The sequence below is a fragment of the Mobula birostris genome, chromosome 13 (assembly GCF_030028105.1).
Source record: "Mobula birostris isolate sMobBir1 chromosome 13, sMobBir1.hap1, whole genome shotgun sequence".
Classification (NCBI taxonomy): domain Eukaryota; kingdom Metazoa; phylum Chordata; class Chondrichthyes; order Myliobatiformes; family Myliobatidae; genus Mobula; species Mobula birostris.
The window spans coordinates 59,695,259-59,722,557 of record NC_092382.1 but is presented as its reverse complement, the minus strand read 5'-3'; the positions used below and the strand labels follow the sequence as shown (position 1 = coordinate 59,722,557).

Here is a 27,299-nt window from a genome sequence, read left to right as displayed (position 1 = left end):
GTATTGTAAAAACTGTGAGTATGAAAGATAATGTTTATCAACTAATCGTTCAGAAGACACCAATCTATCTTCTTTAAAAAAACAAAAAAAAAATAATACCTTTATTTTTCCAAAGTAAAAAAATTGGATCACTCAAAGAAGGCTTAAAAAAGTAATTTTGATAAATTAAACTACAAAGTTTAATTTTTTTAAGATTAAAATTTTTAAAAATTGCAAAACTGGAGCCAAGTGTGTAATGAATGCTTAATCACAGGGTATGGATTTAAATTAACAACTTTAGCTAATTGTATAGGTAAAGCAACTCCTAATAACGAGGTTAAGTAAAACTGTTTCACAGCTTTCAATTCCAGGTCTACCCAAATTGGCCAATCGTTCTTATCAACCCAATATAACCAAAAGGACATGTATCACACATTAACAGCCCAGTAATACATTCTTAAATTAGGCAAAGTGAGACCTCCATCCCTTTTCAACTTTTGTAAGTGACATTTACTAATTCTTGGTCTTTTATTATTCCAAATAAAAGTTAAAATAATAGAATCAATCTGATCAAAGACACTTCTTAGTCAATAAAACAGGGATATTCTGAAATAAATATAAAAATTTTGGGAAAATCATCATTCTAACTATATGGATATGACCGACAAGTGAAAAGCTAAGTGGACTCCATCTATTAAATCAATACTTCATAGAGTCTACCAAAGGAACAAAATTGGCTTTATAAAGATCCTTATATTTTTTTAGTGATTATAACACCTAAATATCTGAAAGAATCTGTGACTTTGAAAGGAGTATTATCATATATAGAGGCAGGTTCATTTAAAGGAAACTATTCACTTTTAATAAAATAAATTTTATATCCTGAAAAATCTCCAAATTTATTGAATAATTTTAGCAAGGCAGGAATAGATTCTTCGGGATTAGATACATAAACCAATAAATAGTCAGCGTAAAGAGAAATCTTATGAATGGTCTCATTCACAAAAATCGCATGAATATTTTTAGCTTCACGAAGAGCAATAGCAAGGGGTTCTAATATTAAAGTAAATAACAAAGGACTTGATGAACAACCTTGTCTTGTCCCCTGTGAAATCTGAAAAAAAGGAGACCTACAGTTGTTATTGACAACAGTAGCAATAGGAGCTTTATATATCGTTCCAAACCAATTATTAAAATTAACACCAAAGCCAAATTTCTCTGAAACATTAAAGAAATATTTCAACTCGATCAAATGCTTTTTCAGCATCCAAAGAGACGACGCATTGTGGAGTTTTAAAAGAGGATAAATATATAATGTTAAGTAGTCTCCGAACATTTGAAAAGGAATAACGGCCCTTTATAAAGACTATTTGATCTTTAAAAATAATTTTACCCAAAATATTATCTAACCAATTGGCCATTATCTTTGACAGAATCTTAGCATCGACTTTCAATAATGAAATAGGTCTATATGAGGCATGGTCAGTAGGATCTTTATCCTTTTTAAGAATTAAAGAAATAGAAGCCTCATAGAAAGTAGAGGGTAAATCACCTTTCAAAACAGAATCCTTAGACATTTCCAACATATATCTGGAAAAAGCAATTTTCCAATTTTTTTATAAAATTCTACAGGACAGCCATCAAGTCCAGGGGCCTTACCAGATTGCATTGAAAAAATAGCTTTATGAATTTCGGCTTCAGTAATTTGGGCATCAAGAGTCTGTACAGACAGAGCGGTCCCTGGCTTCGTATGCTATCATAGGTTGCTTGCCTTTTTTTGGGGGGCTTTCAGGGAGGTGGGTGGGGTTAGAATTAGGAGTTTTTTTTTCCTCTTGGGTGGTTCTGGAGCATGGGTGTTTTCTATGTGGTTGTATTCTTCATCACCACCATTTTTGATCATCCCGTATTGGTATGTGCTCTGTGCAGGTACAAAGTATAATAAAATTATAATATGGTATTTAAACGGATTAATGTAATAAGTTGGAATGTTTGTGGTTGGAATCATCCTATTAAATGAAAAATAGACAAAACTATTAACTGATTCCAAACTGATATAATTTTTGCTCAAGAGACACATATCAGGGCAGGAGATCTAAATAGATTTTTTTTGGATGGTGGAGAGGTTTGCAGTTCCACTCTACTTCTCAGAGTAAAACTAAAGGCATGTCCATCTTTATTAAATCTAATATATTTATTCAAGAGGATATTGAGTCAGATTCGAATGGTAGATTTTTAATTGTCAAAGGAGTGATCTGTAACAGAAGAATTGTTTTGGTCAATCTGTATGGTCCTAACTTAGATGATCCTTCTTTTTTTAGAAAAGATATTTGCTTTACTGCCTGATTCAAATGAATATATGTGATAATGCGTGGGGATTTTAACTGTTGTTTAAATCCTATGATTGACAAGAGCTCAACCAATCAGCGACTTCCAACTCACTCTGTGTCACTTATTAACTCCTTTTTGATCAATTTTGGATTGATCGAATTATGGAGATATCTGCACCCCGGTAACAGAGAATATTCTTTCTTTTCACATGTTTACAAAAAATATTCGAGGATTGATTATATTATAATCAATCCCCGCTTCCTGCCTAGTGTTAAAAATTGTGAAAATGACGCTATTGCTATATCTGATCATGCACCTTTGAGTTTGTGTTTTGAATTTATGTCATTCTTGCCCGCTCAACATAGCACATGGCACATGTCTCAGACATTATTGCAAAACTCTGACTTTATTGGTTTTATTGAAACCCAGATAAAAAAATTCTTTCATTTTAATGATATAGTGGGTACGTCCAAATGAATTATATGGGATACATTTAAAGCATTTTTGCATGGCCAGATCATTTCTTATTCAGCTAAGCTTAAAAAACAGACTAAAGTAGAATTAGATAAGATTGGGCTGGGAGGCTATCACCACCTATATTAAGCTGCTAGCCTAAGCGAGAGTTACATATGTTCAGATAACTGAGTGAATTGCTTCCCACATTCAGAGCAGGTGAACAGCCTCATTCCAGCTCAATCAACTCAATGATGCACATAGGGTTGATTTGGCTGAGAGAATCTCTTCCCAAAGTCTGAGCAGGTGAACAGCCTCTCCCCAGTGTGAACTGACTGATGTCTCTGTAGGGAGGATGATTCAGAGAATCCCTGCCCACAGACTGAGCAGGTGAATGGCCACGGACACTCCCTGATGTGAACTGACTGGTGTCTCAGTAGGGAGGATGATTCAGTGAATCCCTTCCCACAGACTGAGCAGGTGAATGGCCACTCCCCGGTGTGAAGTGACTGGTGTTTCAGTAAGTGAGAAGACAAAGTGAATCCCTTCCCACAGTCTGAGCAGGTGAATGGCCTCTCTCCGTTGTGAACTCGCTCATGTACCTTCAGTTTAGATGACAAAGTGAATCCCTTCCCACAGTCTGAGCAGGTGAACGGCCTCTCTCCGGTATGTACTCGCTGATGTACCTTTAGTTCGGATGACTGCATGAATCCCTTCCCACAGTCTGAACAGGTGAACGGCCTCTCCCCAGTGTGAACTCTCTGATGTACCTTCAGTTGGGATGATGAATTGAATCCTTTCCCACAGTCTGAGCAGGTGAATGGCCTCTCCCCAGTGTGAACTCTGTGATGTACCTTCAGTTGGGATGAGCAAGTGAATCCCTTCCCACAGTCTGAGCAGGTGAACGGCCGCTCCCCAGTGTGAATTCTCTGGTGCTCTTGCAGGTTTGATGCCTGACTGAATCCCTTCCCACAGACTGAGCATGTGAACGGCCTCTCCCCAGTGTGAACTCTCTGGTGTACCTTCAGATTAGATAACCAAGTGAATCCCTTCCCACAGTCCGAGCAAACGAACGGCCGCTCCCTGGTGTGAACTCGCTGGTGTGCCATTAGGTCAGATGACCGAGTGAATCCCTTCCCACAGCCTGAGCAGGTGAATGGCCTCTCTCCAGTGTGAACTCTCTGATGTTCCTTCAGCTGAGCTGATCGAGTGAATCCCTTCCCACACACTGAGCAGGTGAATGGCCTCTCTCCAGTGTGAACTGACTGGTGTGCTTGTAGGCTAGTCGACTCAGTGAATCCCTTCCCACAGTCGAAGCAGGTGAACGGTCTCTCTCCAGTGTGAACTCGCTGGTGTCTCTGTAGATTAGATGAAGAATTGAATCCCTTCCCACAGTCCAAGCAGATGAATGGCCTCTCTCCAGTGTGAACTCGCTGGTGAGTCAGTAGGGTGGATGACTGATTGAATCCCTTCCCACAGTCTGAGCAGGAGAACGGCCTCTCTCCAGTGTGAACTCTCTGATGTACCTTCAGTTTAGAAGAGCAAGTAAATCCCTTCCCACCTTCCGGGCAGGTGAATGGCCACTCGCCCGTGTGAACCCGCTGGTGAGCCATTTGGTCAGATGACCAAGTGAATCCTTCCCCACAAATTCAGCAGATGACGAGCCTCTGCCCAGTGTGAACTGACTGGTGTGTCCACAGGTGAGAAGACCCACCACAGAACAGGTGAATGGCCTTGTCCCAGTGTGAACTTGCTGATGTACCTTCATGAGATGACCTTGAATCCCCACAGTTTAAAAAGGTGAACGGCCACTCCCCTGTGTAAACTGACAGGCATGCCAGTCGGTCAGATGATCGAGTGAATCCCTCACCACAGTTTGAGCAGGAAGGATGATCAAGTGAATCCCTTGCTCCATTTCTTATACGCGTGGACAGAGACAGCAAAACTGGCGTGTTGTGTTCGAGATCCTCATAGATAAATTCCTTGTCGTTTTTAACCTGAAAAAAGATTTATAACATCCATCAGTGGGTGAAGGACAACATTTCAGATGAGATCACTTTAGTCACCAAGGTGTGATCTGCCATCACACTGTTTCTGTGAGATTCAACCCAAGTTGGAGAGAGAAATCATCTTCTATCTGGGCACAGTGCTGGTATCTGGAATGACCATCAAACTCTGTGATGCTCTTCCTGTCTCTATAAGAATGGGGCATTTCTGCCATCTCCAATCTGTGACCTGGCTCAGTTTGACACTCTGCATTGGTATTATTCCCTGTTCCCACTGAGCTGCATGGGTTCCTGGCCCCACAGTAACTGAAACACTCTCACACAAATAGCCTTTGTTGACGGACGTGCAGCTGGGATTTTCTTTTATCTACTGTCAATTTACAGTGCCACAGTTTTAACGCCATGTAAATATTTCCTGCCCAGATGAATGGCTGGTCTTCACAGCTGTTAAAAGGAATTAAATGAACATTAGTATTATTTCTTGTGCTTGTCACAGAGTCACAGAAAAGTACAACACAGAAACAGGCACTTTGGCCCATCTAGTTTGTGTTGAACTATTTAACCTATCTACACCCATACCCCTACCATCCAGATACCAATACAAACCTCTTAAATGTTGAAATTGTGCTCACATGCACCAGTTGGGCTGTCTGCTCATTCCACACCTGGATGACTGCCTGTGTGAAGACGTTTACCTGCATGTTCCCCTTAATATTTCACCTTTCCCCCTCAACCCATGGCCTCTGTTTGGAGTCCCACACCATCTCAGTGGAAAAAGCCAGCTTGCGCTTACCCCATCTATAACCCTCACAATTTTGATACACTTCCATCAAATCTCGCCTCAATCTTCTACATTCCAAGGAATAAAGCCCAGACCTGTTCAATCTCTCCTCATAACCCAAGTCCTCCAGACCTGGCAACATACTTGCGAATTTTCTCTGAACTCTTTCAACCTCTTTTACATCTTCCTGTAGGTTGCTGACCAAACTGCACACAATACTCCAAGTTAGTCCTCACCAATGTCTTGTACAACATCAACATAACATCCATCTCCTGTACTCAGTACTTTGGTTTATGAAGGCCAATGTGCCAAAATCTTTCTTTCTATCCCTATCAAACTGTGACACCACTTTCAGTGAAATATAAACCTGTATTCCCAGACCCCTTTCTTCTACAACACTTCTTGGTGCCCGACCAGTCACTGTGCAATTCTAGGTCCTACTAAGGTGCAACACTTCACACTTGTGAGCATTAAATTCCATTCTCCATTTCACAACCCATTTTCCCAGCTGGTCTAGATCACACTGCAAGCCATGATAATCTTCCTCGCTGTCCACTACACCACCAATCTTGGTGTCATCCACAAATTTGCTGATCCAGTTAACCACACTATCATCCAGATTACTGATATAAATGACAAACAACAACAGATCCAGCACTGATCCCTGTGGCACACCACTAGTCACAGGCCTCCGGTCAGAGAGGCAACCATCTGCTACCACAGTCTGGCTTCTCCCAAAGACAGTGTATCATCCAATTTACTATCCCATCTTGAATGCTGAGTGACTGAACCTTCTTGACCAACCTCCCAGATGAGACTTTGTCAAGTGCCTTGCTAAAGTCCATGTAGACAACATCCACTGCCTTGCCTTCATCCACTTTTCTGATATCATCCTCGAGAGACTCTATAAGATTGGTTAGACATGACCTACCATGCACAAAACCATGCTGCCTATCTCTAATCAGAACACATCTATCCAAATACTTATATATCCAGTTGCTGCACATATGTTCCAATAACTCTCCCACTACTGATGTCAAGCTCACTAACATAAAATTTTCTTGTTTACCTTTAGAGCCTTTCTTGAACAGCAGAACAACACTGGCTGTCCTCCAATCCTCCAGTGCCTCACCTGTCACAAAGGATGATTTAAATATTTGTGCTTGGGCCCCAACAATTTTTGCACTTATCTCCTGCAGCGTCCCAGGGAACAACTTGTCAGGCCCTGGGGATTTATCCATGGTAATTTGCCTTAAGACAACAAACACCTCCACATCTGTAATCTGTACAGGGTCCTTTCTAACTCTCACACAGTTTCGTGTGTCCTGCACCTTGGGTGCAATGCACCTCTCTTCATGACATATCTATCACTCCCTTCAACTCCTGGATGATCTGGAATTCATCCATTTCCAGCTCCAACTCCCGAACATGCAGGGTTACAAGCTGCAGCTGGATGCACATCTTATAGGTGAGGGTGTCAAGGACACTGGAAGTCTCTCCAGCTTCCCACCAATGTCCCGTCTAATTTGTAATGACCGGTGTGCCAAAAAATCTTGCCTGTGCAATTTTTACCCATTGACAACAACATGTGCAAACTGAACTTTAAATAGAGAGGTATTTATTTTAACAGCTAGCAAATGAGAACTCTGATGCCCTCTGGGTTTGATTGAGTTCATCTGCACTCTCACACAACCTATACAGCAGGCCTGTAGAGGGTTACGAAGGATTTTCTCGCCAGACCTTTTGCACACCGTCCATATCTGATTTGCTCGCAAAATGATGCTTTAAAAAGTCAGATTTCCAAAATCACTCCACTTCGTTGCACTTGCAAATTCTCCAGCAACTTTTGCATTGCCACAACACACACAGGTAACACTGGTTTCTATATTGTACATAAATATTTCCCCTGAATCCTCCCCCAGGGGACTGATGACCAATGAATATGAACGGAAGGGCAGGTCTCATTGGAGAATGGCACATTTGTGATGTGAAAGCTACTTGTTGATCAGGTGAAAGGCGTTTGATATCATTATGTACCCAGAGAGAATGGGTCAAAACATGTTCCCACGGGTACAAAGGTCCAGAACAAGAGGAGGTAGAACAAGCAACACACACAAAATGCTGGAGGAACTCAGCAGGCCAGGCAGCATCTATGGAAAAGAGTACTAATGCTGAATTCCTCCAGCATTTTGTGTGTGTTGCTTGGATTTTCAATATCTGCAGGTTTTCTCGTTTGTGATTGAAGGCAGAACAGAGGTGTTTTTTTCTCAGCTGGTGATGTAAAAGATTTTGTTCCCTTTCTCCGAGTTCCTAATCCTTGCATTTAGACAGCTGGAGCTCAGCTCTGTCTGAGAGATCCATCGGTTCCCATTCCCTCATCAGCCGGAAGCTCCCCGGGGCCCGTGTACAGATCGTGGGGCTGAGACAGAGGGAAGAGAGCAGGACTGTCCCGGGATTACGGCCCACGGTGTCCGGAGCTCACAGCAATTGTCCCGAATTCGGTGTTGAAAACCCCCACCCGCAGCCGGGGAATATCTCTTACCTGGTGCCGAATTCTCTGGGCCTTTGTGTACTGTGCGCATGCGCGATATTCGAGAACAGCTTGTGCGTTCGATCGGTGTTTCAGCGACGGCGAAAATTCTTCGCAGAGCTTTCTGGGTAATCACGGTGCCATTAAAAGTTTCTGCAAGCACCAGTTCCATGTCCATACCTCAGTTTTTTTTGTGTAGAAAACTCGGCAGCTCTTTTAATGCAGAAAGCAGCTCCCATAAGCAATACACTTAATATCAACAAGCTTTCCGCGTGTCTAATGCCAAAGTAGAACCTTGTTACAAATGCAGATATACAACACAAGAGATTCTACTGTTGATGGAAATGTAAACAAACACACACAAAATGCTGGAGGAACTCTGCAGTTCAGGCAGCAACTAAGCAGAGTAGTACACAGTCTGGGCATGCTGAAAGGGCTCGGCCTAAACGTTGTCTATTTATTCCTCTCCACATTTGCTGCCTGATCTGTTGATTTCCTCCAGTACTTTGCTGAAATTAACCACCTTTTTTTTCAATCAAACAGTTTCAAAGTGTTTCTGATCTTTCATTTGTAGCCATATTCTGCTGGTTGGATTCCTCTTCCTCCTTGTCCTTGTAAACTCTTAATTCCCATCTCTTCCTGGAGCCCCAAAGCCCTGACTCAGGCTGTTAACTTTTTGGTTTCTGACTCTACACCATCGAAGATTCACTCGCTCATCTGCTGTCAGACTTTAGAGGCTCATTCAACCAACCCAGCTGTCTGAGGCACAGACCTTTGAAATGAGTGAAAATGACACAAAACGTTGAAAAGATCAGGGAAGAAGGAGCTTAAACACCTTAGACCAGAGCCCTGAAGAACATTAAAACCACAGTGTGCTCATCGTCTTATTCAGTCTGGAGAGAAGCATGCAGGAAATTCATGCAGATGTGTAGGATGATGAGAGGCATTGGTCGTGTGGATAGCCAGATGCTTTTTCCCAGGGCTGAAATGGCTAACACGAGGGGGCATAGGTTTAAACTGCTTGGAAGTAGGTACAGAGGAGATGTCAGAGCTACGTTTTTTAAACAAAGTGTGGTGTGTGTGTGGAAAGCACAGCCAGCGATGGTGGTAGAGACGGATACAATAGGGTCTTTTAAGAGACTCTTAGATAGGTACATGGAGATTAGGAAAATAGCGGGCTATGCGGTAGGGTAATTCTAGGCAGGTTCTAGAGTAAGTTACATGGTCGTGACATCATTTAGAGCCAAAGTGTCTGTAATGTGCTGTAGCTTTCTATGATTCTCTGAAATTCATGGACAATCTCCTATCCCACGGAGTGGTGACTAGTTGCAACCTGTCATCACAGGGAGAGTGAGAGGGGAACAGCAGGGATAGATTTTGATTTTCTGATATGGAACAGAAACATGAGCAGGGACCAGGTGGGCCGAGAGGACTCTCTAGTGTACATTGTGAGTGTGGTAGAGACAGTAAGTACCTGAGACACGGGATTTGATATAGAACTGATTTATCTTTCACAGATCCACAATATTAAACATCAGTCTAGTTTAAGGCTAACATCAGCAGAACAGACTCCTCCAATGCTCAGTGACCAGGGTTCAGTCCTGGGTGCGATGAGCAGCCGCAAGAACTGCAGAACCTGACAGTAACAGTCCCTCATGAACCTGCAGCTGCCTTCAGTCACCATATTGGTGAAACATTTAACACAAAACCATGCATTTGAGAATTTAGACATTTCTATTTTTCTGAGCTTCTCATAAATGTGTACAGTTTAGTTAAGCTTTGCTCCAGAATTACCACACAATTAAAAGTTTATTACATTTTTTTTATTTTTAGTTTTGCACCACTTACGTAATTTAGCTATTTAATATGTATATTATAGTAATTCACAATTGTTAAAATCTATTGCTATGAATTAGGTTCTACTGCTGCCGCAGAGACAACGAATGTCATGACATTTGCCGGTGCTATTAAACCTGATTCTGATATTGATATGGGAGACCCCCCACCGGTCACCTGATCCCAGTTACCGCAGATTGTAATGCGAGATTGAAGCCTTTTCTACTTACCTGCATTCCTCAGAAATGACAATAGTTCAGATAAGTTTCCTTCTGCGGTTTCAAAACAGAAGCTCAGTCTGTCTAATATTTCCACGCAATTAAAATGGAGAGGAATGCAGCAAGAATGTGCCGGTTATGAGGATCTTTGAGTACATGGCCTGCTTTTCCTTGCAGTCATGGGCAGAGCAGTAGCCATAAGAAGGCGTGAAGTATCGACAAGAAGCTCAGAGACCTCGGCCTTCACCCTGTCTTGTGTAGCTGGATCCTGGACTTCCTGTCAGATCGCCGGCAGGTGGTAAGAGTGAGCTCCCTCATCTCTGTCTCTCTGACCCTTAGCACACATACCCCACAGGGTTGTCTCCTTGGCCCCCTCCTTTACTCTCTGTATTCCCATGACTTGTGTCGTCACCCACAGATCCAATCTGCTAATTAAATTCGCTGACGACACTACACTGATTGGCCTAATCTCAAATAATAACGAGGCAGCCTACAGAGAAGAAGTCATCACCCCGACACAGTGGTGTCAAGAAAACAACCTTTCCCTCAATGTCACAGAAACAAAGGAGCTGGTTGTGGACTCCAGGAGGAATGGAGACAGGGACCAAATTCAACATTTACAAGTCTGTTATTGACACAAAATGCACAATTTAATATTGATCACGGCACAATGTATTTTACATATTGTTAATAACATAAAACGTATTTATAGATTGTTACTGACAGAGAATCGTATAATTTGTGTTCCGTGTGTTATCTGAATGTACTTGCCTGTGATGCTGCCACAAGTCAGTGTTTCTCTGTACCTGTACCTTCCCGTACTTGTGAACTTGGCAGCTCGGTTGGTCGAATGTTTGAGACAGTACACTGTTAAATGCAAAACCCTGAACAGTGTTGATGATCAGAGGGATCTTAGACTCCAAGTTCATCGGTCCCTGACAGAGACTGCACAGATTGATCGGGTGGTTAAGAAGGCAAATGGCGTGGTTGTCTTTATTAGTTGAAGCACTGAGTTGAAAAGTCGGGACGTTGTGTTGTGGCTGTTGCGAGTCTGCGGTCGGACTGTGACTGCGTCTTTAAGAGCGCCGGAGTGAGGAGGCGGGACTATGACGTCAGTCACAGGCTGACGGCGCTGACTGTGGATTTAACCATAAGAGAGAGAGAGCGATCTGCAGACAGGCAGTCGGCCAGTCTAAAGAGAGAGAGAGACTGGAAAAGCTGATAGCTTCAGTTAGTCGGAATGAAATGTTTGGACACCGGGAAGTCCCGCTCGGCACGGATAGTTCAAAGGTTAATTTATTATCGAAGTAGGTATCCATAAATAACTCTGAGTTTTTTTCTCCTCCAGAGAGTCACGAAACAAAGAAAGAAAAAGGCTTTCAGAGCGAAAAAAATCAAACTCCCACCCCAGCCCCGCATGAAAAAGAACGGCATCCCGATCGTCAACCCCCAAAACCCACCCCTCCCACAAAAGGGAAAAATAACATCGATCCCCCAGTAAAAACAACCCGACCCCGCACAACTGCGGAGGAGCCGGTGTCACCGGTGTAGAGGAGCCGCATCGGGAGCAGCGGACACAAGGGGCGACCCCGGAAGATTCACAGGTGAAGGGTCGCCTCACCTGGAAGGATGTTTGGATAACGGGGAGAGTTCGTCCGTCCGGCCCTTTCACTCTGACCCCCGAACTCCACATCAAATCCGTCCAAACGAATCTGGGTGAACTTTAATGACCAATAAATATAATTCCTCTCTTTGATCAGCTGTCTGAATGATTCCCTGACTCTGAGAGGAAGGGGTATCTATGGTCCACATTGTCAGGGTGTTGAGTTTACCAGGAGACAAAGACTGCAGGGACGGGAGGTTTTCTGGTCACTAATACACTGTGTGTGGACCCCGCTGGCAATTCTGGTGTTGTGACCCGAATCGAGACAAACACCACGCTGCACACTCCACCAACAACACGGCACAGCCGGACACATAACAGGGGACTTTACATCTCACAACACTGGATTCAGTGATGAAACCCGTGATTAATGTTGTTGTCCCACTGAAATCATAAGAAATGTCCATTCAGGTGTTTTTAATTACAAGCGCTCCCCCACAGGTGACGTCACACATGGTTCCCCCCCGTGCGTAACTGACGTCACACACGCGCTGCTCTGCTCGTGCTGAGGCGGTTTAACGGCTGAGCTACCGACCACGAGACCCCTCCAACCCTCACCTCCGAGGCGATGTCAATCACTGTTTCCGCCCAATAGCGGAGGCGGACCAGCCGAGAGGGCGTTACCCCGCTCAAAGAGGAGCAAACCTCAAAGTAAATGTCCGCTTTCTGATTTATTTCCATTTCCCTCCGAGGGAAGTTGGGGCGTTTGTGAAGCGTCTTCTGCGGCCGGAGTCTGATGTATCGCTGAGAGGTAGGAGGAGACCGCTCGGCCCGTCGGTTTGATGCCGGTTCCCCGGGGAGGGAGAGGATGAAGACGGTGAGAAAGGGGGCGGACAGGATGTTTGTCCCGGTGGGGACAGGAGGGGCTCATCTGTGGAAATGTCTGAGCCCACGGTGGTGGCGATTCACCCCATTGGGGGGCAAACACCGGCAGACTGTTGCCCTGCAAGCGGGGCCAATGGTCCGAGCAAAGTGACAATTATTTGTGTTTTGTTGAGATTGTACCGGGAATATGGTGTAAAATCCCGCTCCCCACACTAACACGGGTTATACAGACCAAAGAACAAACTGCCGGAGGAACTCAGTGGGTCGGGCAGCATCTGTGGAGGGAAATGGACCGTCAACATTTCGGGCCGAGACCCTCCCTCTGGACTGAGAGTGGACGGGAAATAGTCCGAGAAAAGAGGTGAGGGGTGGGGATGGGGCAAGAGCTGGGGAGTGAGAGGTGGGTCCAGGTGAGGGGGAGGTGGGAAGGTGGAAATAGTGACAGGGGTGGGAGGTGAGTGGTTGGGGCAACACGGGGCTGCAGAAGATGGAAATTAATTCCATAGAGGATTAACAGAGAGGTTAGAGAGTATTTGGTATAGAGAGTGCAATGAAGATTCACCAGACTGATCCCTGGAGTGGTGGGTCATCATATGAAGAAACATCAAGTGTGATAACCATTTCGTTTAGAGAATCGAGGACCGAGGGGTGAACACATTGAAATGCACAACATCATTACCGGTTGAACCAGGGATCCCAGTCTCTGAAAAGGGGGTTGGACTGTCCGGGACTGAGATGAGGGGAAATGTCTCCACTCCGAGAGTGGTAAATATCTGTAAATCCCCACCCCAGAGGGCGGTGAAGATTCGGTGATCATCCTCACATAAAACAGAGGCCGGCAGATGTGTGGAGACTGGAGGGATCGAGGAAATGAGGATCGGGCAGAAACATGTGGCTGAGATGGGAGAGCAGCCGTCATCTTGTTGATGGTTAGAGGGGCTGAATGGCCACATCCTGCTGTTTCTCACTTGATGTTTCAGTGTTGCTGTCCAGTGAGGCCGGGGGACTGTGAATAGAAATGAGTGTTTTTAAACACAGACTGATTTAAATGAAACCTGCACATTTCCTGTTTGGGTCTGAATTGTGTGTTGGATCGGAATGGGAATTGAACCCTTGACTCTGTGACTTGGAGGTGGAGGGAAAGGGAGAGGGAAAATATGGAGGGAAAAGGTAACTACGTATCTGGTGTAAGTGGAATAATGTGGAAAATACAGCGGATGGGTCGGGCAGCGGGTGAGGGGTGAGGAGCAGAGTCACCGGTTCAGGTGGGAGACCCTCCACCCGTCACCTGATCCCGTTTCCTGTTCACATTTCCCTGCAGATCTGCAGCATCTGTCGGTCACTACTCTACATGTCCGTGTAGCTTCATCTTTCGCCCATTCAGACAAGGCAGTGAGATCCGGATCTGTCACGTCCTCTTGTCGTGGGTGGACAATATGTTTTTTTTCTGCAATATTTTCAGCATGTTTCATTCCACTGTTTTTACCTGCTGAAGTGCAGCCAATGTTTCTGTGTGTATGACCAATTTGTGTGAGAGTTTAGCCTTTTCTATTTATCTGAGCTTCTCATAAATGTGTAGTTTACTTAAGCTTCACTCTAGAATTTCCAAAGCAACAACCCAGTCAGTATTTAGTTCCACACAATTAAAATAGTTTATTATATTTTTTTTTTATTTTGTACTACTTATATAATTTAACTGTTTAATATGTATATTCTTATCTTAAATCACATTTGATAAAATCTATTGTTATGAATTGGGTTCTGTTGCTGCCGCAGAGACAACAAATTTCATGACATATGCCGGAGCTATTAAACCTGATTCTGATTATCGGTATGGGAGACCCACCACCAGTCACCTGATCCCAGTTACCGCAGATTGTAATGCGAGATTGAAGCCTTTTCTATTTATCTGTATTCTACAGAAATAACAAAGGTTAAGTTTCCTTCTGTGGTTCCAAAGCAGCTCAGTCTGTCTAACATTTCCACACAATTAAAATGGGGAATTTGTTTATTTTTATCACGTACTGAGCTACAGTGAAATTCTTGCCCGACATACCATCCACACAGATCAATACATTACAACAGTACATTGAGCTGATATACATCAAAACAATAACTGTAACAAAGCATTATGGCTGCAGAGAAAGTGCAGTGCAGATAGACGTATGGTGCAGGGTCACGTCGAGTTACGTTGTGAGGTCGAGTCCATTTTTTTGGCTTATAACCGCAGACAGGAGGCCGTCCTTGAGGCTGGTGGTACGCGCTTTAAGGCTTTTGTATCTCTTCCCTGATGGGGGAGCGGGGTTGCAGCAAGAACGTCCAGGTTGTGAGGGTCTTTGAGTACATGGTCTGCTTTTCCGAAGCAGGGGAAGTGCAGGAAGAGTCTATGGAGGGGAGGCTTGTTTCTCTAATGGTCTCTGTTTCCCAAAGTTCTCTGCAGTTCCTTGCAGTCATGGGCAGAGCAGTAGCCATACGAAGGCGTGAAGTATCGACAAGAAGCTCAGAGACCTCGGCCCTCACCCTGCCTTGTGTAGCTGGATCCTGGACTTCCTGTCAGATCGCCGGCAGGTGGTAAGAGTGGGCTCCCTCACCTCTGTCTCTCTGACCCTCAGCACACATACCCCACAGGGTTGTCTCCTTGGCCCCCTCCTTTACTCTTTTTATACCCATGACTTGTGTCACCACCCACAGCTCCAATCTGCTAATTAAATTTGCTGACGACCCTACATTGATTGGCCTAATCTCAAATAATAACTTTCAATCGATCAAATGCCTCCTGACAAGGCTCAGTCCAGACAAACTTTTCACCCTTCTTCAGGAGATTAGTCAGAGGAAGAGCGATATCTGCAAAGTTCTTACAGAACTTATGATAATATCCAACCATTCCCAGAAACCTTCTGAGAGCCTTCATACCAGTCGGATTAGGAACTTCAGAAATTCCCTGGACTTTTGCCTGAACAGGAGCCAACTTGTCTTGACCTACTACATAGCCAAGATAGGTCACAGTGGCATGGCCAAATTCACTATTAACTGTAAGGTTGGCTTGGGAAAGCCTGTCAAACAGCTTTTCTACTGCAGAGATATGCTCTTCACAAGTGTCACTCCCTGTGACTAAGTCACCAATATAGGCACCTGTGTGTTCTAACCCTCGAATTACAGAATCAATCATTCTCTGGAATGTTCCTGGAGCATTTTTCATTCCAAATGGCAAAACATTGTATTCATACAACCCAGTAGCTGTCACTAACGCGGAAATTTCTCTACCTCCGTCTGTCAATGGAACGCACCAATACCATTTCAACAGATCAATCTTTAAGAAATTTAGCTTTTCCAACCTTATCGAGGCAATCATCCACCATAGAGATAGGATAGGCATCTGTTTTTGTTACTGCATTTACCTTCCTATAGTCAGTGGAAAATCTAACACTACCATCAGGTTTGGGCACAATAACACAGGGTGAGCTCCTATCTGATTTTGAAGGCCTAATAATACCATTTTTCAGCATATATTCAATTTCTTGCTCAGCCAATTTACGCTTTTCTACGTTCATGCAATATGGGTGCTGTTTAATTGGTTTGGATTGACCAATATCTACGTCATGTACTGCGACCGTGGTTTGCTTGGGAACGTCGGGAAATAAATTTTTAAACTTCAGAATTAATTTCTCAGCTGTTGTTCTTGCTTTGGCTGCAGATGAGCCAACTTGTTATCAAAGTTTTCTAGAACAACCAAGTTCATTAGCCTAACTGGGACCATGTCTGGCTTGTGAAAAATCTCAGGCTACGTCCACACTACATCGGATAATTTTGAAAACGCAGGTTTGGCGTAAAAACGCCAGGTGTCCACACCAGGCAATTTTCAAAATACCTCTGTCCTCATTAGAATGGATATTTGGGTGAATCTCCTCCAACTGGGCATGCGCAAGACACACGGAAAAAAATCGAAGAGGAAACGGTGTACTTGGTGCGCGTTTGTCCAGTTGGACTAGAGAAACTTAAATGGAAATTGCCAAACAAAAGACCTGGTGCGCGTTAGTCCAGAAACGTTTTCTACAGCCATAGTCTCTTCACCGATGAAAAGGACGACAGGTACAACTAAATGGAACAAGGCTTGTTACTAGGCAAAAGTGAAATTTGCTGTTACCTCATTTGTTTGCCTTTACCTTTGCCATGTCTTTGTGTATTATTTTGGTGTATTTAACATGTGCAGTAGAATGAGTTACTGGGCAAAGGTGACAATTGCATCTATTGAATGTTTGCACAAGCAATACATTAATCATATTACACAAGCATGGATGAACCCAAGTGCAGAACACGGGCGTGGGGACAGAGTCGGGAGTCGTTATCACCGTAGCGAGCGTGGAATCGGTTTCCAGGGGAGTCTTTACCTGAAGTCTTGGGTTTGGAGAGAATCCAGGAGCGATGCTAGACTTAGAACTAACAGTCCTAAGAACCATGAACGAAGGTTACTCACACTGGCGTCGACCAACGAACTGTCAGCTCGTTGTTGTGATCACAGGGTCTTTATCCTGCATTTTCTGATGGAAAGCAGGTGTGTGTGTGTAAGTGGAACCTGGGAATGATTGGAAATTAAACGAGGGGATTGAAGCCCAATTCCTGAGGTAAACAGTAAGGTGGGGGATTGCCAGAAGGGTCCGTGACAAATAAAGTGCCTTGTTAAATGTATAAAACATGTCTGCATCAGTGTTATCTTGTATTTCCATACAATGTTACATTAGGCTGTTACACATCCATTGTCAAAGAAGTACTTGCATAAATAGGTAAACTACCTTCATACAAGCAAGGACAGAAAACAGGACAAAGTAAGTATACTTATTTATTCAATAAGGTACGGATCAAAGTAGCTCCCCCACGGCAAGCCAGGACGGAGATAATGAGGAGGAATCGGTGAATTTGTCTTTGATTCTCAGAGAGATTCATGAGTTCCGACAAGATAACAACAAACAGCTGGAAGATATTAAAGGAGAAATAGTAAAAACTCTGTGTACGTACATCTATTGAAGCTTCTGGACACATCTTCAGTGATGTTCCTGGAATCATCGGGTGTTTCGGGTCTTTCAACATCATACAACCTCCTCCAGGTGACCCAGCCAGGGCTGATCAGGTCCCAGCTTGTGTCCAGATGGCTAGCTACTTACGAATCCATGGCTCCCCTCTTTTGAGCCACAGCCATCTTGAGGCCCTCTCTGCCGCATCAGTGGTACTGCGGATGGCTCTCCTCTTCCCCTCTCCCTCGATGCCCAAAATGCTGAAGGCTCTAACTAAAGAACGGGCTACGAATCCCCTGCAACCAACCTCCACTGGGAGACACCTTGCTTTCCATCCAGCCTGCTGACAGTTGCTGACCAGTCCTGCGTACTTGGAGAGCTTCCTTTCAAAGGCCTCCTCCAAGCTATCTTCCCATGGGACTGTCAGCTCCAGCAGCACCACTTGCTTAGTAGACTCAGACACTACGACAACGTCTGGTCGCAGGGTGGTGGCTGCGATATGGTTGGGGAACTTCAGCTGCCCATCAGAAGTACTTGCATAAATAGGTAAACTACCTTCATACAAGCAAGGACAGAAAACAGGGCAAAGTTAGTATACTTACTTATTCAGTAAGCTATGGGTCAAAGTATTTGGTAAGTACATTTCTAACTCCTCTGGCTTCAGTATTGTTTCTGTCTGTTCTGAAATTGTTAGCTTGTGTGGGGGGGTTGCGTTCAAGAAAACAATGAAATGTCGCGCTGCCGCCATCTGTTCTGGCACGTCATGACAGTGTTTTTAAAAATATCCGTTTACCCCGTCCACACTGCTCTGCGCAATCGACGTTTACAAATTTACACACTCCGGAGGGCGTTGAAGAAAATCTCTGTTTTTGGGGGAGGAAAACACCATTTCAGTGTGGACAGAGGGTCAAAACGAAGACAGAAAGCTTTGGTTACGAATTTATCCAGTCTAGTGTGGACGTAGCCTTAGATGAGTCAATTGTTTCATTCTCAGCATTGCCAGATGCATATATTTTGACAACAACACTCACAGATGCTGCCTGCTTGACAAAATAAGGCTTTATCATATTTATGTGTACCACCTATGTTAGCTTATGTCGGTCGGGTGTTTTAGTAACATAATTCACATCATTACTTTGAGAGACTATTTCATACGGTCCATTGAATTTCGCCTGAAGTGGATATGTCAACATTGGAAATAGGGCAAGCACCTTATTCCCCACCTCGTATTTTCTTCCGCAAGCCCAGTTATCAAACCAACACTTCATTTTGTTTTGAGAAATCTTTAAGTTTTGTCTCACTAGACTACAAGCTTGGTGTAGTTTATTTTTGAACTTCAAAACAGTCTAACAGGTTAACATGTACATCCCCATCAAACCACTGTTCCTTTAACAAGGCCAAAGTTCCCCTCACTCTATGACCAAATACAAGTTCAAAAGGACTAAAGCCCAGTAATTCCTGTACCGACTCTCTTACTGCGAACAAAAGCAAATGTATTCCTTCATCCCAGTCTTTTCCATTTTCAACACGGTATGTCTTAATCATTGTTTAGAGGGTAGAAGGAAATGTTTCTAAAGCCCCTTGTGATTCCGGATGGTACTCAGACAATGTAATTTGTTTAGCTCCCAGTTCATAAAATACCTGCTGGAACAATCCAGGTGTAATATTACTTCCTTGATCAGACTGGATTTCTTTAGGTAAACCAAATAAAGTAAAAAACCTGTTAAGAGCTTTCGCCACAGTTTTAGCTTTAATATTTCTGAGAGTTATTGCTTCTGGGAATCTGGATGCAGTACACATAATATTTAGCAAATACTGATGGCCAGATTCAGTCTTTGGCAATGGGCCAACACAATCCACTATAACTTTGGAAAAGGGTTCACCGAATACAGGTATAGCCAGAGTGGGCCACTGGGGTGACCTGATTAGGTTTACCCACAAATTGATAAGGGTGACAGGTTCTGCAAAAGGTCACAACATCTTTCCTTAAATTAGGCCAGTAAAATTGTTTCATAATCCTGTTTACCATTTTATTCACTCTGAAATGGCCACCTCAGGGCATACTGTGGGCCAAAGCTAAAATTTTAGTCCTATAAACTTTAGGGACAACAACTTGGTGAACAATTGCCCATTCCTCACTCACAGGTATAGCAGGTGGCCTCCACTTCCTCATTAACACTCCATCCTTGAGATAATAGCCAACCAGTACTTTCTTAATCTCATTATCTGAGAAAGCTGTTTCTTTTAAAGCTTCAATCTCAGGGTCTTGGTTCTGTTCTGCTATAAACTCCTTCCTAGACAGGAATAAATCTTTCTTATCAGACTTACTACCTGAGTCCTGTTGAAACAAAGAAGGCAGAAAAGTCCCTGACAAGTCATCATAACCTGAATCCTGATTTTGGCTGTCATGGGTATCAGAATCATGCTGCACAGAACTGTCTGCATTGGCAGACTTTTTAGCCATACTTTGAGTTACTGCGCAGGAAGGATAAATGTTAAAATCCATCTGTGGGTCGTCAGTGGTTGGCTTAGTTGTCAACTGCACTGCAGGAACGACTTTACCATCTGCCCGGTCATTCCCTAACAGCAAAGTAACATCTTCCACCGGTAAACTGGAGCATAATCCAATCTTAACAGGTCTCGAAACCAACCCTGACTAAAATTATCCTGTGCAGTGGCACAGAAAACATGCCACCCCCAATGCCTTTAATAAGATTTACCTCACCTGTGTTAGTCTCATCACCAAACTTTAGAACACTGTCTAATGTAAGTGACTGAGAAGCCCCAGTATCTCAAAGAATTTTCATAGGTACCAGGGTTGACCTTTCCTTTACTAATACAAACCCATCTGACATAAAGTGATCGAATACCTTCTGAACAAGAGGAATTCTGCAGATGCTGGAAATTCAAGCAACACACATCAAAGTTGCTGGTGAATGCAGCAGGCCAGGCAGCATCTCTAGGAAGAGGTACAGTTGACGTTTCGGGCCGAGACCCTTCGTCAGGACTAACTGAAAGAAGAGCTAGTAAGAGATTTGAAAGTGGGAGGGGGAGGGGGAGATCCAAAATGATAGGAGAAGACAGGAGGGGGAGGGATGGAGCCAAGAGTTGGACAGGTGATTGGCAAAGGGGATATGAGAGGATCATGGGACAGGATGTCCGTGGAGAAAGACAAGGGGGGGGGAGAACCCAGAGGATGGGCAAGGGGTATAGTCAGAGGGACAGACGGAGAAAAAGGAGAGTGAGAGAACAAATGTGTGTATAAAAATAATAATAAATAACGGATGGGGTACGAGGGGGAGGTGAGGCGAATACCTTCTGAACTCAGTCAGACCTCTCAGTCCTTAACTGAGCCTCAACAGAATGTGGGTTTATAGGTGCTTCAACATACTGATCACAGGCATTTGGAACTGACTCCTTTTCCTTTTTCTTCTTCAGGATGGAAAAATTAAGACATCATATGACCAGCTTTCTTACAATAGTAACAAGTAAGACCAGAATATTTCTCCTTCAACTGCTTCCCTTCATCCTTACTCTTGTTATTAGTTCCAGCATTAATTTCTGGTTTACCCTGGTTATCCCTGCTACTCTTTTGGAAACTTTTATTCAGGGTGAACTCATGAGTTATGGTTAAAGCAAACTCATCTGTGAATCTAGCAGACTCCTGCAAAGTGGCAGCATCCTTTTCATCTAAATATGTCTTTATGTCATCAGGGATGCACCTTTTGAATTCTTCAATTAAAACCAACTCTTTCAAGCTGTTAAAATCATCATTTACATTTTTATATATGTGCCAGTGGTCAAAACACACAAACTTCTCATAAGCAAATTTCATACAAGTCTGGTTCAGAGATTTCCTCAAATTTCTAAACTTTCCAACTCGTAAGCTTTCAGCACAGCCTGTTTCACTGTGTCATAATCAGCTGCTTCATCAACTGTCAAAGCAGAATAGGCTTGCTGAGCCTTCCCCTTAATTACACTTTGTAAGAGAATAGGCCAACCCTCTTTTGGCCACCTTATACTCTGAGCAAACTTCTCAAAATGCTGAAAGTATTTATCTCTGCCTCATCAAATGGAGGTACCAATTTAACTTCCCGACTGGCCTCAAACTTATCACCAGAGTCTAACACTAGACCCCTTTGCTGCAATCTCTCTTATCTTTTCCAGCTCAAACAGCCTCTGTCTTTCTGCTTCCTCCCTGTTTTTCTGCCTCTCTAGCCTCAAACTGCCTCTGCCTTTCCACAGCCTCCATCTTTAATTTTTCTAACTTGTACGGGAGCTCAAGCTCACTAAGTTTACTTTCCAGAAACACCTCCAACTCTTCCACTTTAAACACACCCTCATATACATAATGTTCAGCTATTGTCCTCTGCATCTGTGCCTTCCTCATTGTTGATTTCACCTTAGCAAGTTCTAACCTTTTAGCAATACTCAACAACTCAATCCTTCTGGCGTCTTCTAATGCCTCAGAGGTTGGTGCTTCCAGAAATCTATCAACATCCATTGCTGGTGATTTTCCACACACAAATAAATCAAAAGGGATTTCCCCAATGAAATTGATAATTAATCAATCAATATGCCCCCAAATTTGTTCATATCCCAGACGCAGGCCCTAATTTTGTTACGAACCGTAATGCTTTAGAAACGAACCAGCAGCAATAGACTGGAGTCTGGTTTTGATATGAAAACCACTATCTTTATTAGTGTCTACTTATAAATAATAACTTAAGCAAGATAAACATAAGTTAACAGTGTTACGTGTATATATGTGTGTAAGTATTACTCCCAAGCTATTGAACACAGGGGAAACAAGGCTTAGGGTCTTGAGATGATAAAGTATGAAAGTTCAATTCATCCATGGAATAGGTGATGAGACAGAGATATTTGTAATCCAGGGTAAATGTCCAGAGGAGGGAATCATGTCGAATTCCACAGGTTCCACGGTGGTAAAACAAGAGAACAGTCGCTGTAGATTTTATCCGTCATCGTTCCAAATCCACGTACGAATTATCACCGAAAGTGACTTGTCACAAGGGGTATCGTCTTCAAGTGAATTCCCACATCACACGCACTCAAGGGTTAACACACAACTTGTCTTCACAGGATACCCCAAATCCAATCCACTCCTATAGTTCAAAAGAGGTGATAACCACACATTCGATGTACGCTGAATCGATAATTAACCCACCCTTGTGGGCATAGGAAAGTTCTAAACAGTGACCCTTGGCCACTAGTTCCTTTGTTTCGATCCTTCCATTTTACCTCCTTCGTCTCTGTCTGACTCTGAGTGTCTGTGTCCTCGGTTAAATCTAAACAAGCTGCAAGCAATGTAAACAAGCCGTAAGTCAGACTGATTCACCTTCTTAATCTCTCTCTCTCTTTTAAAGTGAATGTCCATAGCAAACAAAACCAAGGGATTCATAACAACGGCCACTCCCCAGTGTGAACTGACTGGTGTGCCAGTAGTTTGGAAGATTGAGTGAATCCTTTACCGCATTCTGAGCAGGTGAACGGCTTCTCCCCAGTGTGAACTCCCTGGTGTCTCTTTAGGTGGGATGCATGAGTGAATCCCTTCCCACATTCTGAGCAGGTGAATGGCCACTCCCCACTGTGAACTGACTGATGTGCCAGTAGTTCGGATGACCAAGTGAATCCTTTCCCACATTCTGAGCAGGTGAACGGCTTCTCCCCAGTGTGAACTCGTTGGTGTCTCTGTAGGGTGGATGAGTGAGTGAATCTCTTCCCACAGACTGAGCAGGTGAACGGCTTCTCCCCAGTGTGAACTCGTTGGTGTCTCTGTAGGGTGGATGAGTGAGTGAATCTCTTCCCACAGACTGAGCAGGTGAACGGCTTCTCCCCAGTGTGAACTCGCTGGTGACTCTGTAGGTCGGATGACTGGGCGAATGTCTTCCCACAGACTGAGCAGGTGAACGGCTTCTCCCCTGTGTGAACTCGCTGATGATTCTGCAGGTTGGATGACTGAGTGAATCCCTTCCCACATTCTGAGCAGGTGAATGGCTTCTCCCCAGTGTGAACTCGCTGGTGACTCTGCAGGGTGGATGACTGAGTGAATCCCTTCCCACATTCTGAGCAGCTGAACGGCTTCTCCCCAGTGTGAACTCGCTGGTGTCTCAGTAAGGTGGATGACAAAGTGAATCCCTTTCCACAGTCCGAGCAGGTGAATGGCTGCTCCCCAGTGTGAATTCGCTGGTGAGCCATTAGGTCAGATGTCTGAGTGAATCTCTTCCCACAGACTGAGCAGGTAAATGGCTTCTCCCCAGTGTGAACTCGCTGGTGACTCTGCAGGTTGGATGAGTGGGTGAATCCCTTCCCACAGACTGAGCAGGTGAATGGCTTCTCCCCAGTGTGGACTCGCTGATGACTCTGCAGGTTGGATGACTGAGTGAATCCCTTCCCACAGAATGAGCAGGTGAATGGCTTCTCCCCAGTGTGAACTCGCTGGTGACTCTGTAGGGCAGATGAATCAGTGAAACACATCCCACAGACTGAGCAGGTGAACGGCTTCTCCCCAGTGTGAACTCGATGGTGTCTCTGTAGGGTGGAAGAGTGAGTGAATTTCTTCTCACAGACTGAGCAGGTGAACGGCTTCTCGCCAGTGTGAACTCGATGGTGTATCTGTAGGTTGGATGACTGAGTGAATTTCTTCCCACAGACTGAGCAGGTGAATGGCTTCTCCCCAGTGTGAACTCGATGGTGTTTCTGTAGGGTGGATGAATCAGTGAATCTCTTCTCACAGACTGAGCAGGTGAACGGCTTCTCCCCAGTGTGAACTCGCTGATGTGACAGTAGTTGAGATGACAATGTGAATCTCTTCCCGCAGTCCGAGCAGGTGAATGGCCTCTCCCTGGTGTGAACTCGCTGGTGAGCCATTAGGCTAGATGAAAAAGTGAATCCCTTCCCACAGACTGAGCAGGTGAACAGCTTCTCCCCAGTGTGAATGTGCTGGTGACTCTGTAGGGTGGATTACAGTGTGAATCCCTTCCCACAGACTGAGCAGGAAAATGGTTTCTCTCCTGCGTGAACTTGCTGGTGTAACATTAGGTCAGATGATCGAGTGAATCCTTTACCAGAAATTGAGCAGATGACCAGCCTCCGATTGGTGTGTCTACAGGTGGGATGACTGACTGAATCTTTTCTCACACACAAAACAGATGAATGGCCCTGCACAGTGTGATCTTGCTGATGACCCTCAACTGAGATGGCCAAGTGAATCCATTTCCACTGTCTGAGCAGGTGAATGGCCTCTCCCCGTGTAAAACGACTGGCATGCCAGTTGGTCAAATGACCGAGTCAATCCCTCCCCACAGTCTGAGCAGGAAGGATGGTCGATTGAATCCCTTGCTCCACTTCTTAAATATCTAGACAGAGACAGCAAAACTGGCGCGTCGTGTTTGAGATTCCTGTAGACAAATTCCTTCTTGTGTTTAACCTGTAAAAAAATTTACAAAATCCATCAATGGGTGTAGGACAACATTTCAGATGAGATTACTTGAGTTGCCAAGGTTTGATCTGGTATTACTGTTAGTGAAGTTCAACCCAAGTTGAAGAGAGAAATTATCTTCAAACTGGGCACAATGCTGGCATCTGGAATGACCATCAATTCCCTGATGATCTTCCTGTCTCTGTAAGAATGGGGCATTTTGCTGTCTCCAATTTGTGCCTTGGGTCAGTTTGACTCTCTCCATTGGTATTATTCCCTGTTCCTGCTAAGCTGCATGGGTGCCTGGCCCCTCTCTTCAGGTCATATCCATCACCCCCTCCAACTCCCAAATGATCTGGAATTCATCCATTTCTAGCTCAAACTCCCTAACATGCAGGGTTACAAGCTGCAGCTGGACGCACACCTAGCAGGTGAGGATGTCAAGGACATTTGAAGTCTCCCCACCTTCCCACCAATGTCCCATCTAATTTGTAATGAGCCGTGTGCCAAAAAATCTTGGGCTGTGCAATTTTTACCCAGTGACAATAATATGTGCACACTGAACTTTAAATAGAGGTATTCATTTTAACAGCTAGTAAATCACTGTCAATAAGAACTTTGATATCCTCTGGATTTGATCAAGTTCATCTGCACTCTCACACAACCTATGTAGCAGGCCTGTAGAGGGTTAGGAAGAATTTTCTCACTCCAGCTTTTGCACACCATCCATATCTGATTTGCTTGCTAAATGACACTTTTAAAAGTCAGATTTCCAAATATCACTCCACTTCCTCCCACTTGCAAATTCTCCAGCAACTTTTGCATCACCACAATAAACACAGATTCTGTATCGTACATAAATATTTCCCCTGAACCCTCCCCCCAGGTGACTGTCGGTGCTGAGCTTATTGATGGCAATGCCAATGAGTATGAAGGGAAAGGCAGTACTCTGTCCGGCACATTTGTGATGTGAAAGCTACTTGTTGCCCAGGACAAAAGTGTTTGATATAATTATGTACCCAGAGAGAGTGGGTCAAAACGTGTTCTCACGAGTAGAAAAGTCCAGAACAAGAGCAGGTAGAAGAAACAACACACACAAAATGCTGGAGGAACTCAGCAAGCCAGGCAGCATCTAAGGAAGAGTACTAATGCTGAATTCCTCCGGCAATTCGTGTGTGTTGCTTGGATTTCCAGCATCTGCAGATTTTCTCTCGTTTGTGATAGGAGGTAGAACAAAGGTGATTTAAAAGATTTGTTCCCTTTCTCCGAGTTCCCAATCCTTGCATTTAGACAGCTGGAGCTCAGCTCTGTCTGAGAGATCCATCGGTTCCCATTCCCTCACCAGCCGGAAGCTCCCCGGGGTCCGTGTACGGGTCGTGGGGCTGAGAGAGAGAGGGAAGAGAACAGGACTGTCCCGGGATTGCGGGTCACGGTATCCGGAGCTCACAGTAATTATCCCGAATTCGGTGTTGAAAACCCCACCAGCAAACTGTCTCTTACCTGGAGCCGATTTTCCGAGGCCTTTAGTGTACTGCGCGCATGCGCGATATTCGGGAACAAACATCAACCCTGACGCCTGCGCATTTGATCGGTGCTTCAGCGAAGGCGATAATTGTTATGCAGAGCTTTCTGGATAATCACGGTGCCATTAAAAGTTCCGGCAAGCTTCGGTTCCATGTCCAGACCTCAGTTTTTTTTTTGTGTAGAATACTCAGTAGCTGTTTTAACACAGAAAGCGGATCCCATAAACGATTTGCTCAATATCAACAGGTATTCCGTGTATCTAATGCCAAAGTACAATCCTCTTACAAATGTAAGAGATTCTGCAGTTGCTGGAAATACAGAGACGCACACACACACAATGCTGGAGGAACTCTGCAGTTCAGGCAGCAAATGAGCAGCGGAGTTCATAGGCTAAGCATACTGAAGGAGCTCGGCCTAAACGTTGTGTATTTATTCTTCTCCACATTTGCTGCCTGATCTGTTGATTTCCACCAGTAATTTGCAGAAATTAACCACCTTTTTTTTCATTCAACCAGTTTCCAAATGTTTCTGATCTTTAATTTGTAGCCATATCCTGCTGGTCTGATTTCTCCTCCTCCTCGTAAACTCTAGACCCCATAATTCTCTGGAGCCCTAAAGCCCTGACTCACACTGCCAACTCTTTCTGAATCCGCTCTGTCGAAAATTCATTCGCTGGTCTGCTGTCAGGCTTGAGAGGCGCGTTGCA

General features: G+C 44.2%; 1 protein-coding gene across 1 annotated transcript; it reads right to left on the bottom strand.

Annotated features, from left to right (window-relative positions):
• Positions 1 to 820: 820 nt before the first annotated feature.
• On the bottom strand, positions 821 to 26,640 carry LOC140206883 (uncharacterized). Its single transcript, XM_072275154.1, is given in 3 exon segments — positions 821 to 4,005; positions 23,312 to 25,078; positions 26,570 to 26,640. Coding segments are annotated over 2 exon segments (2,373 nt in total). The 5' UTR covers positions 24,688 to 25,078; positions 26,570 to 26,640; the 3' UTR covers positions 821 to 3,008.
• Between the last annotated feature and the right edge of the window lie 659 nt (positions 26,641 to 27,299).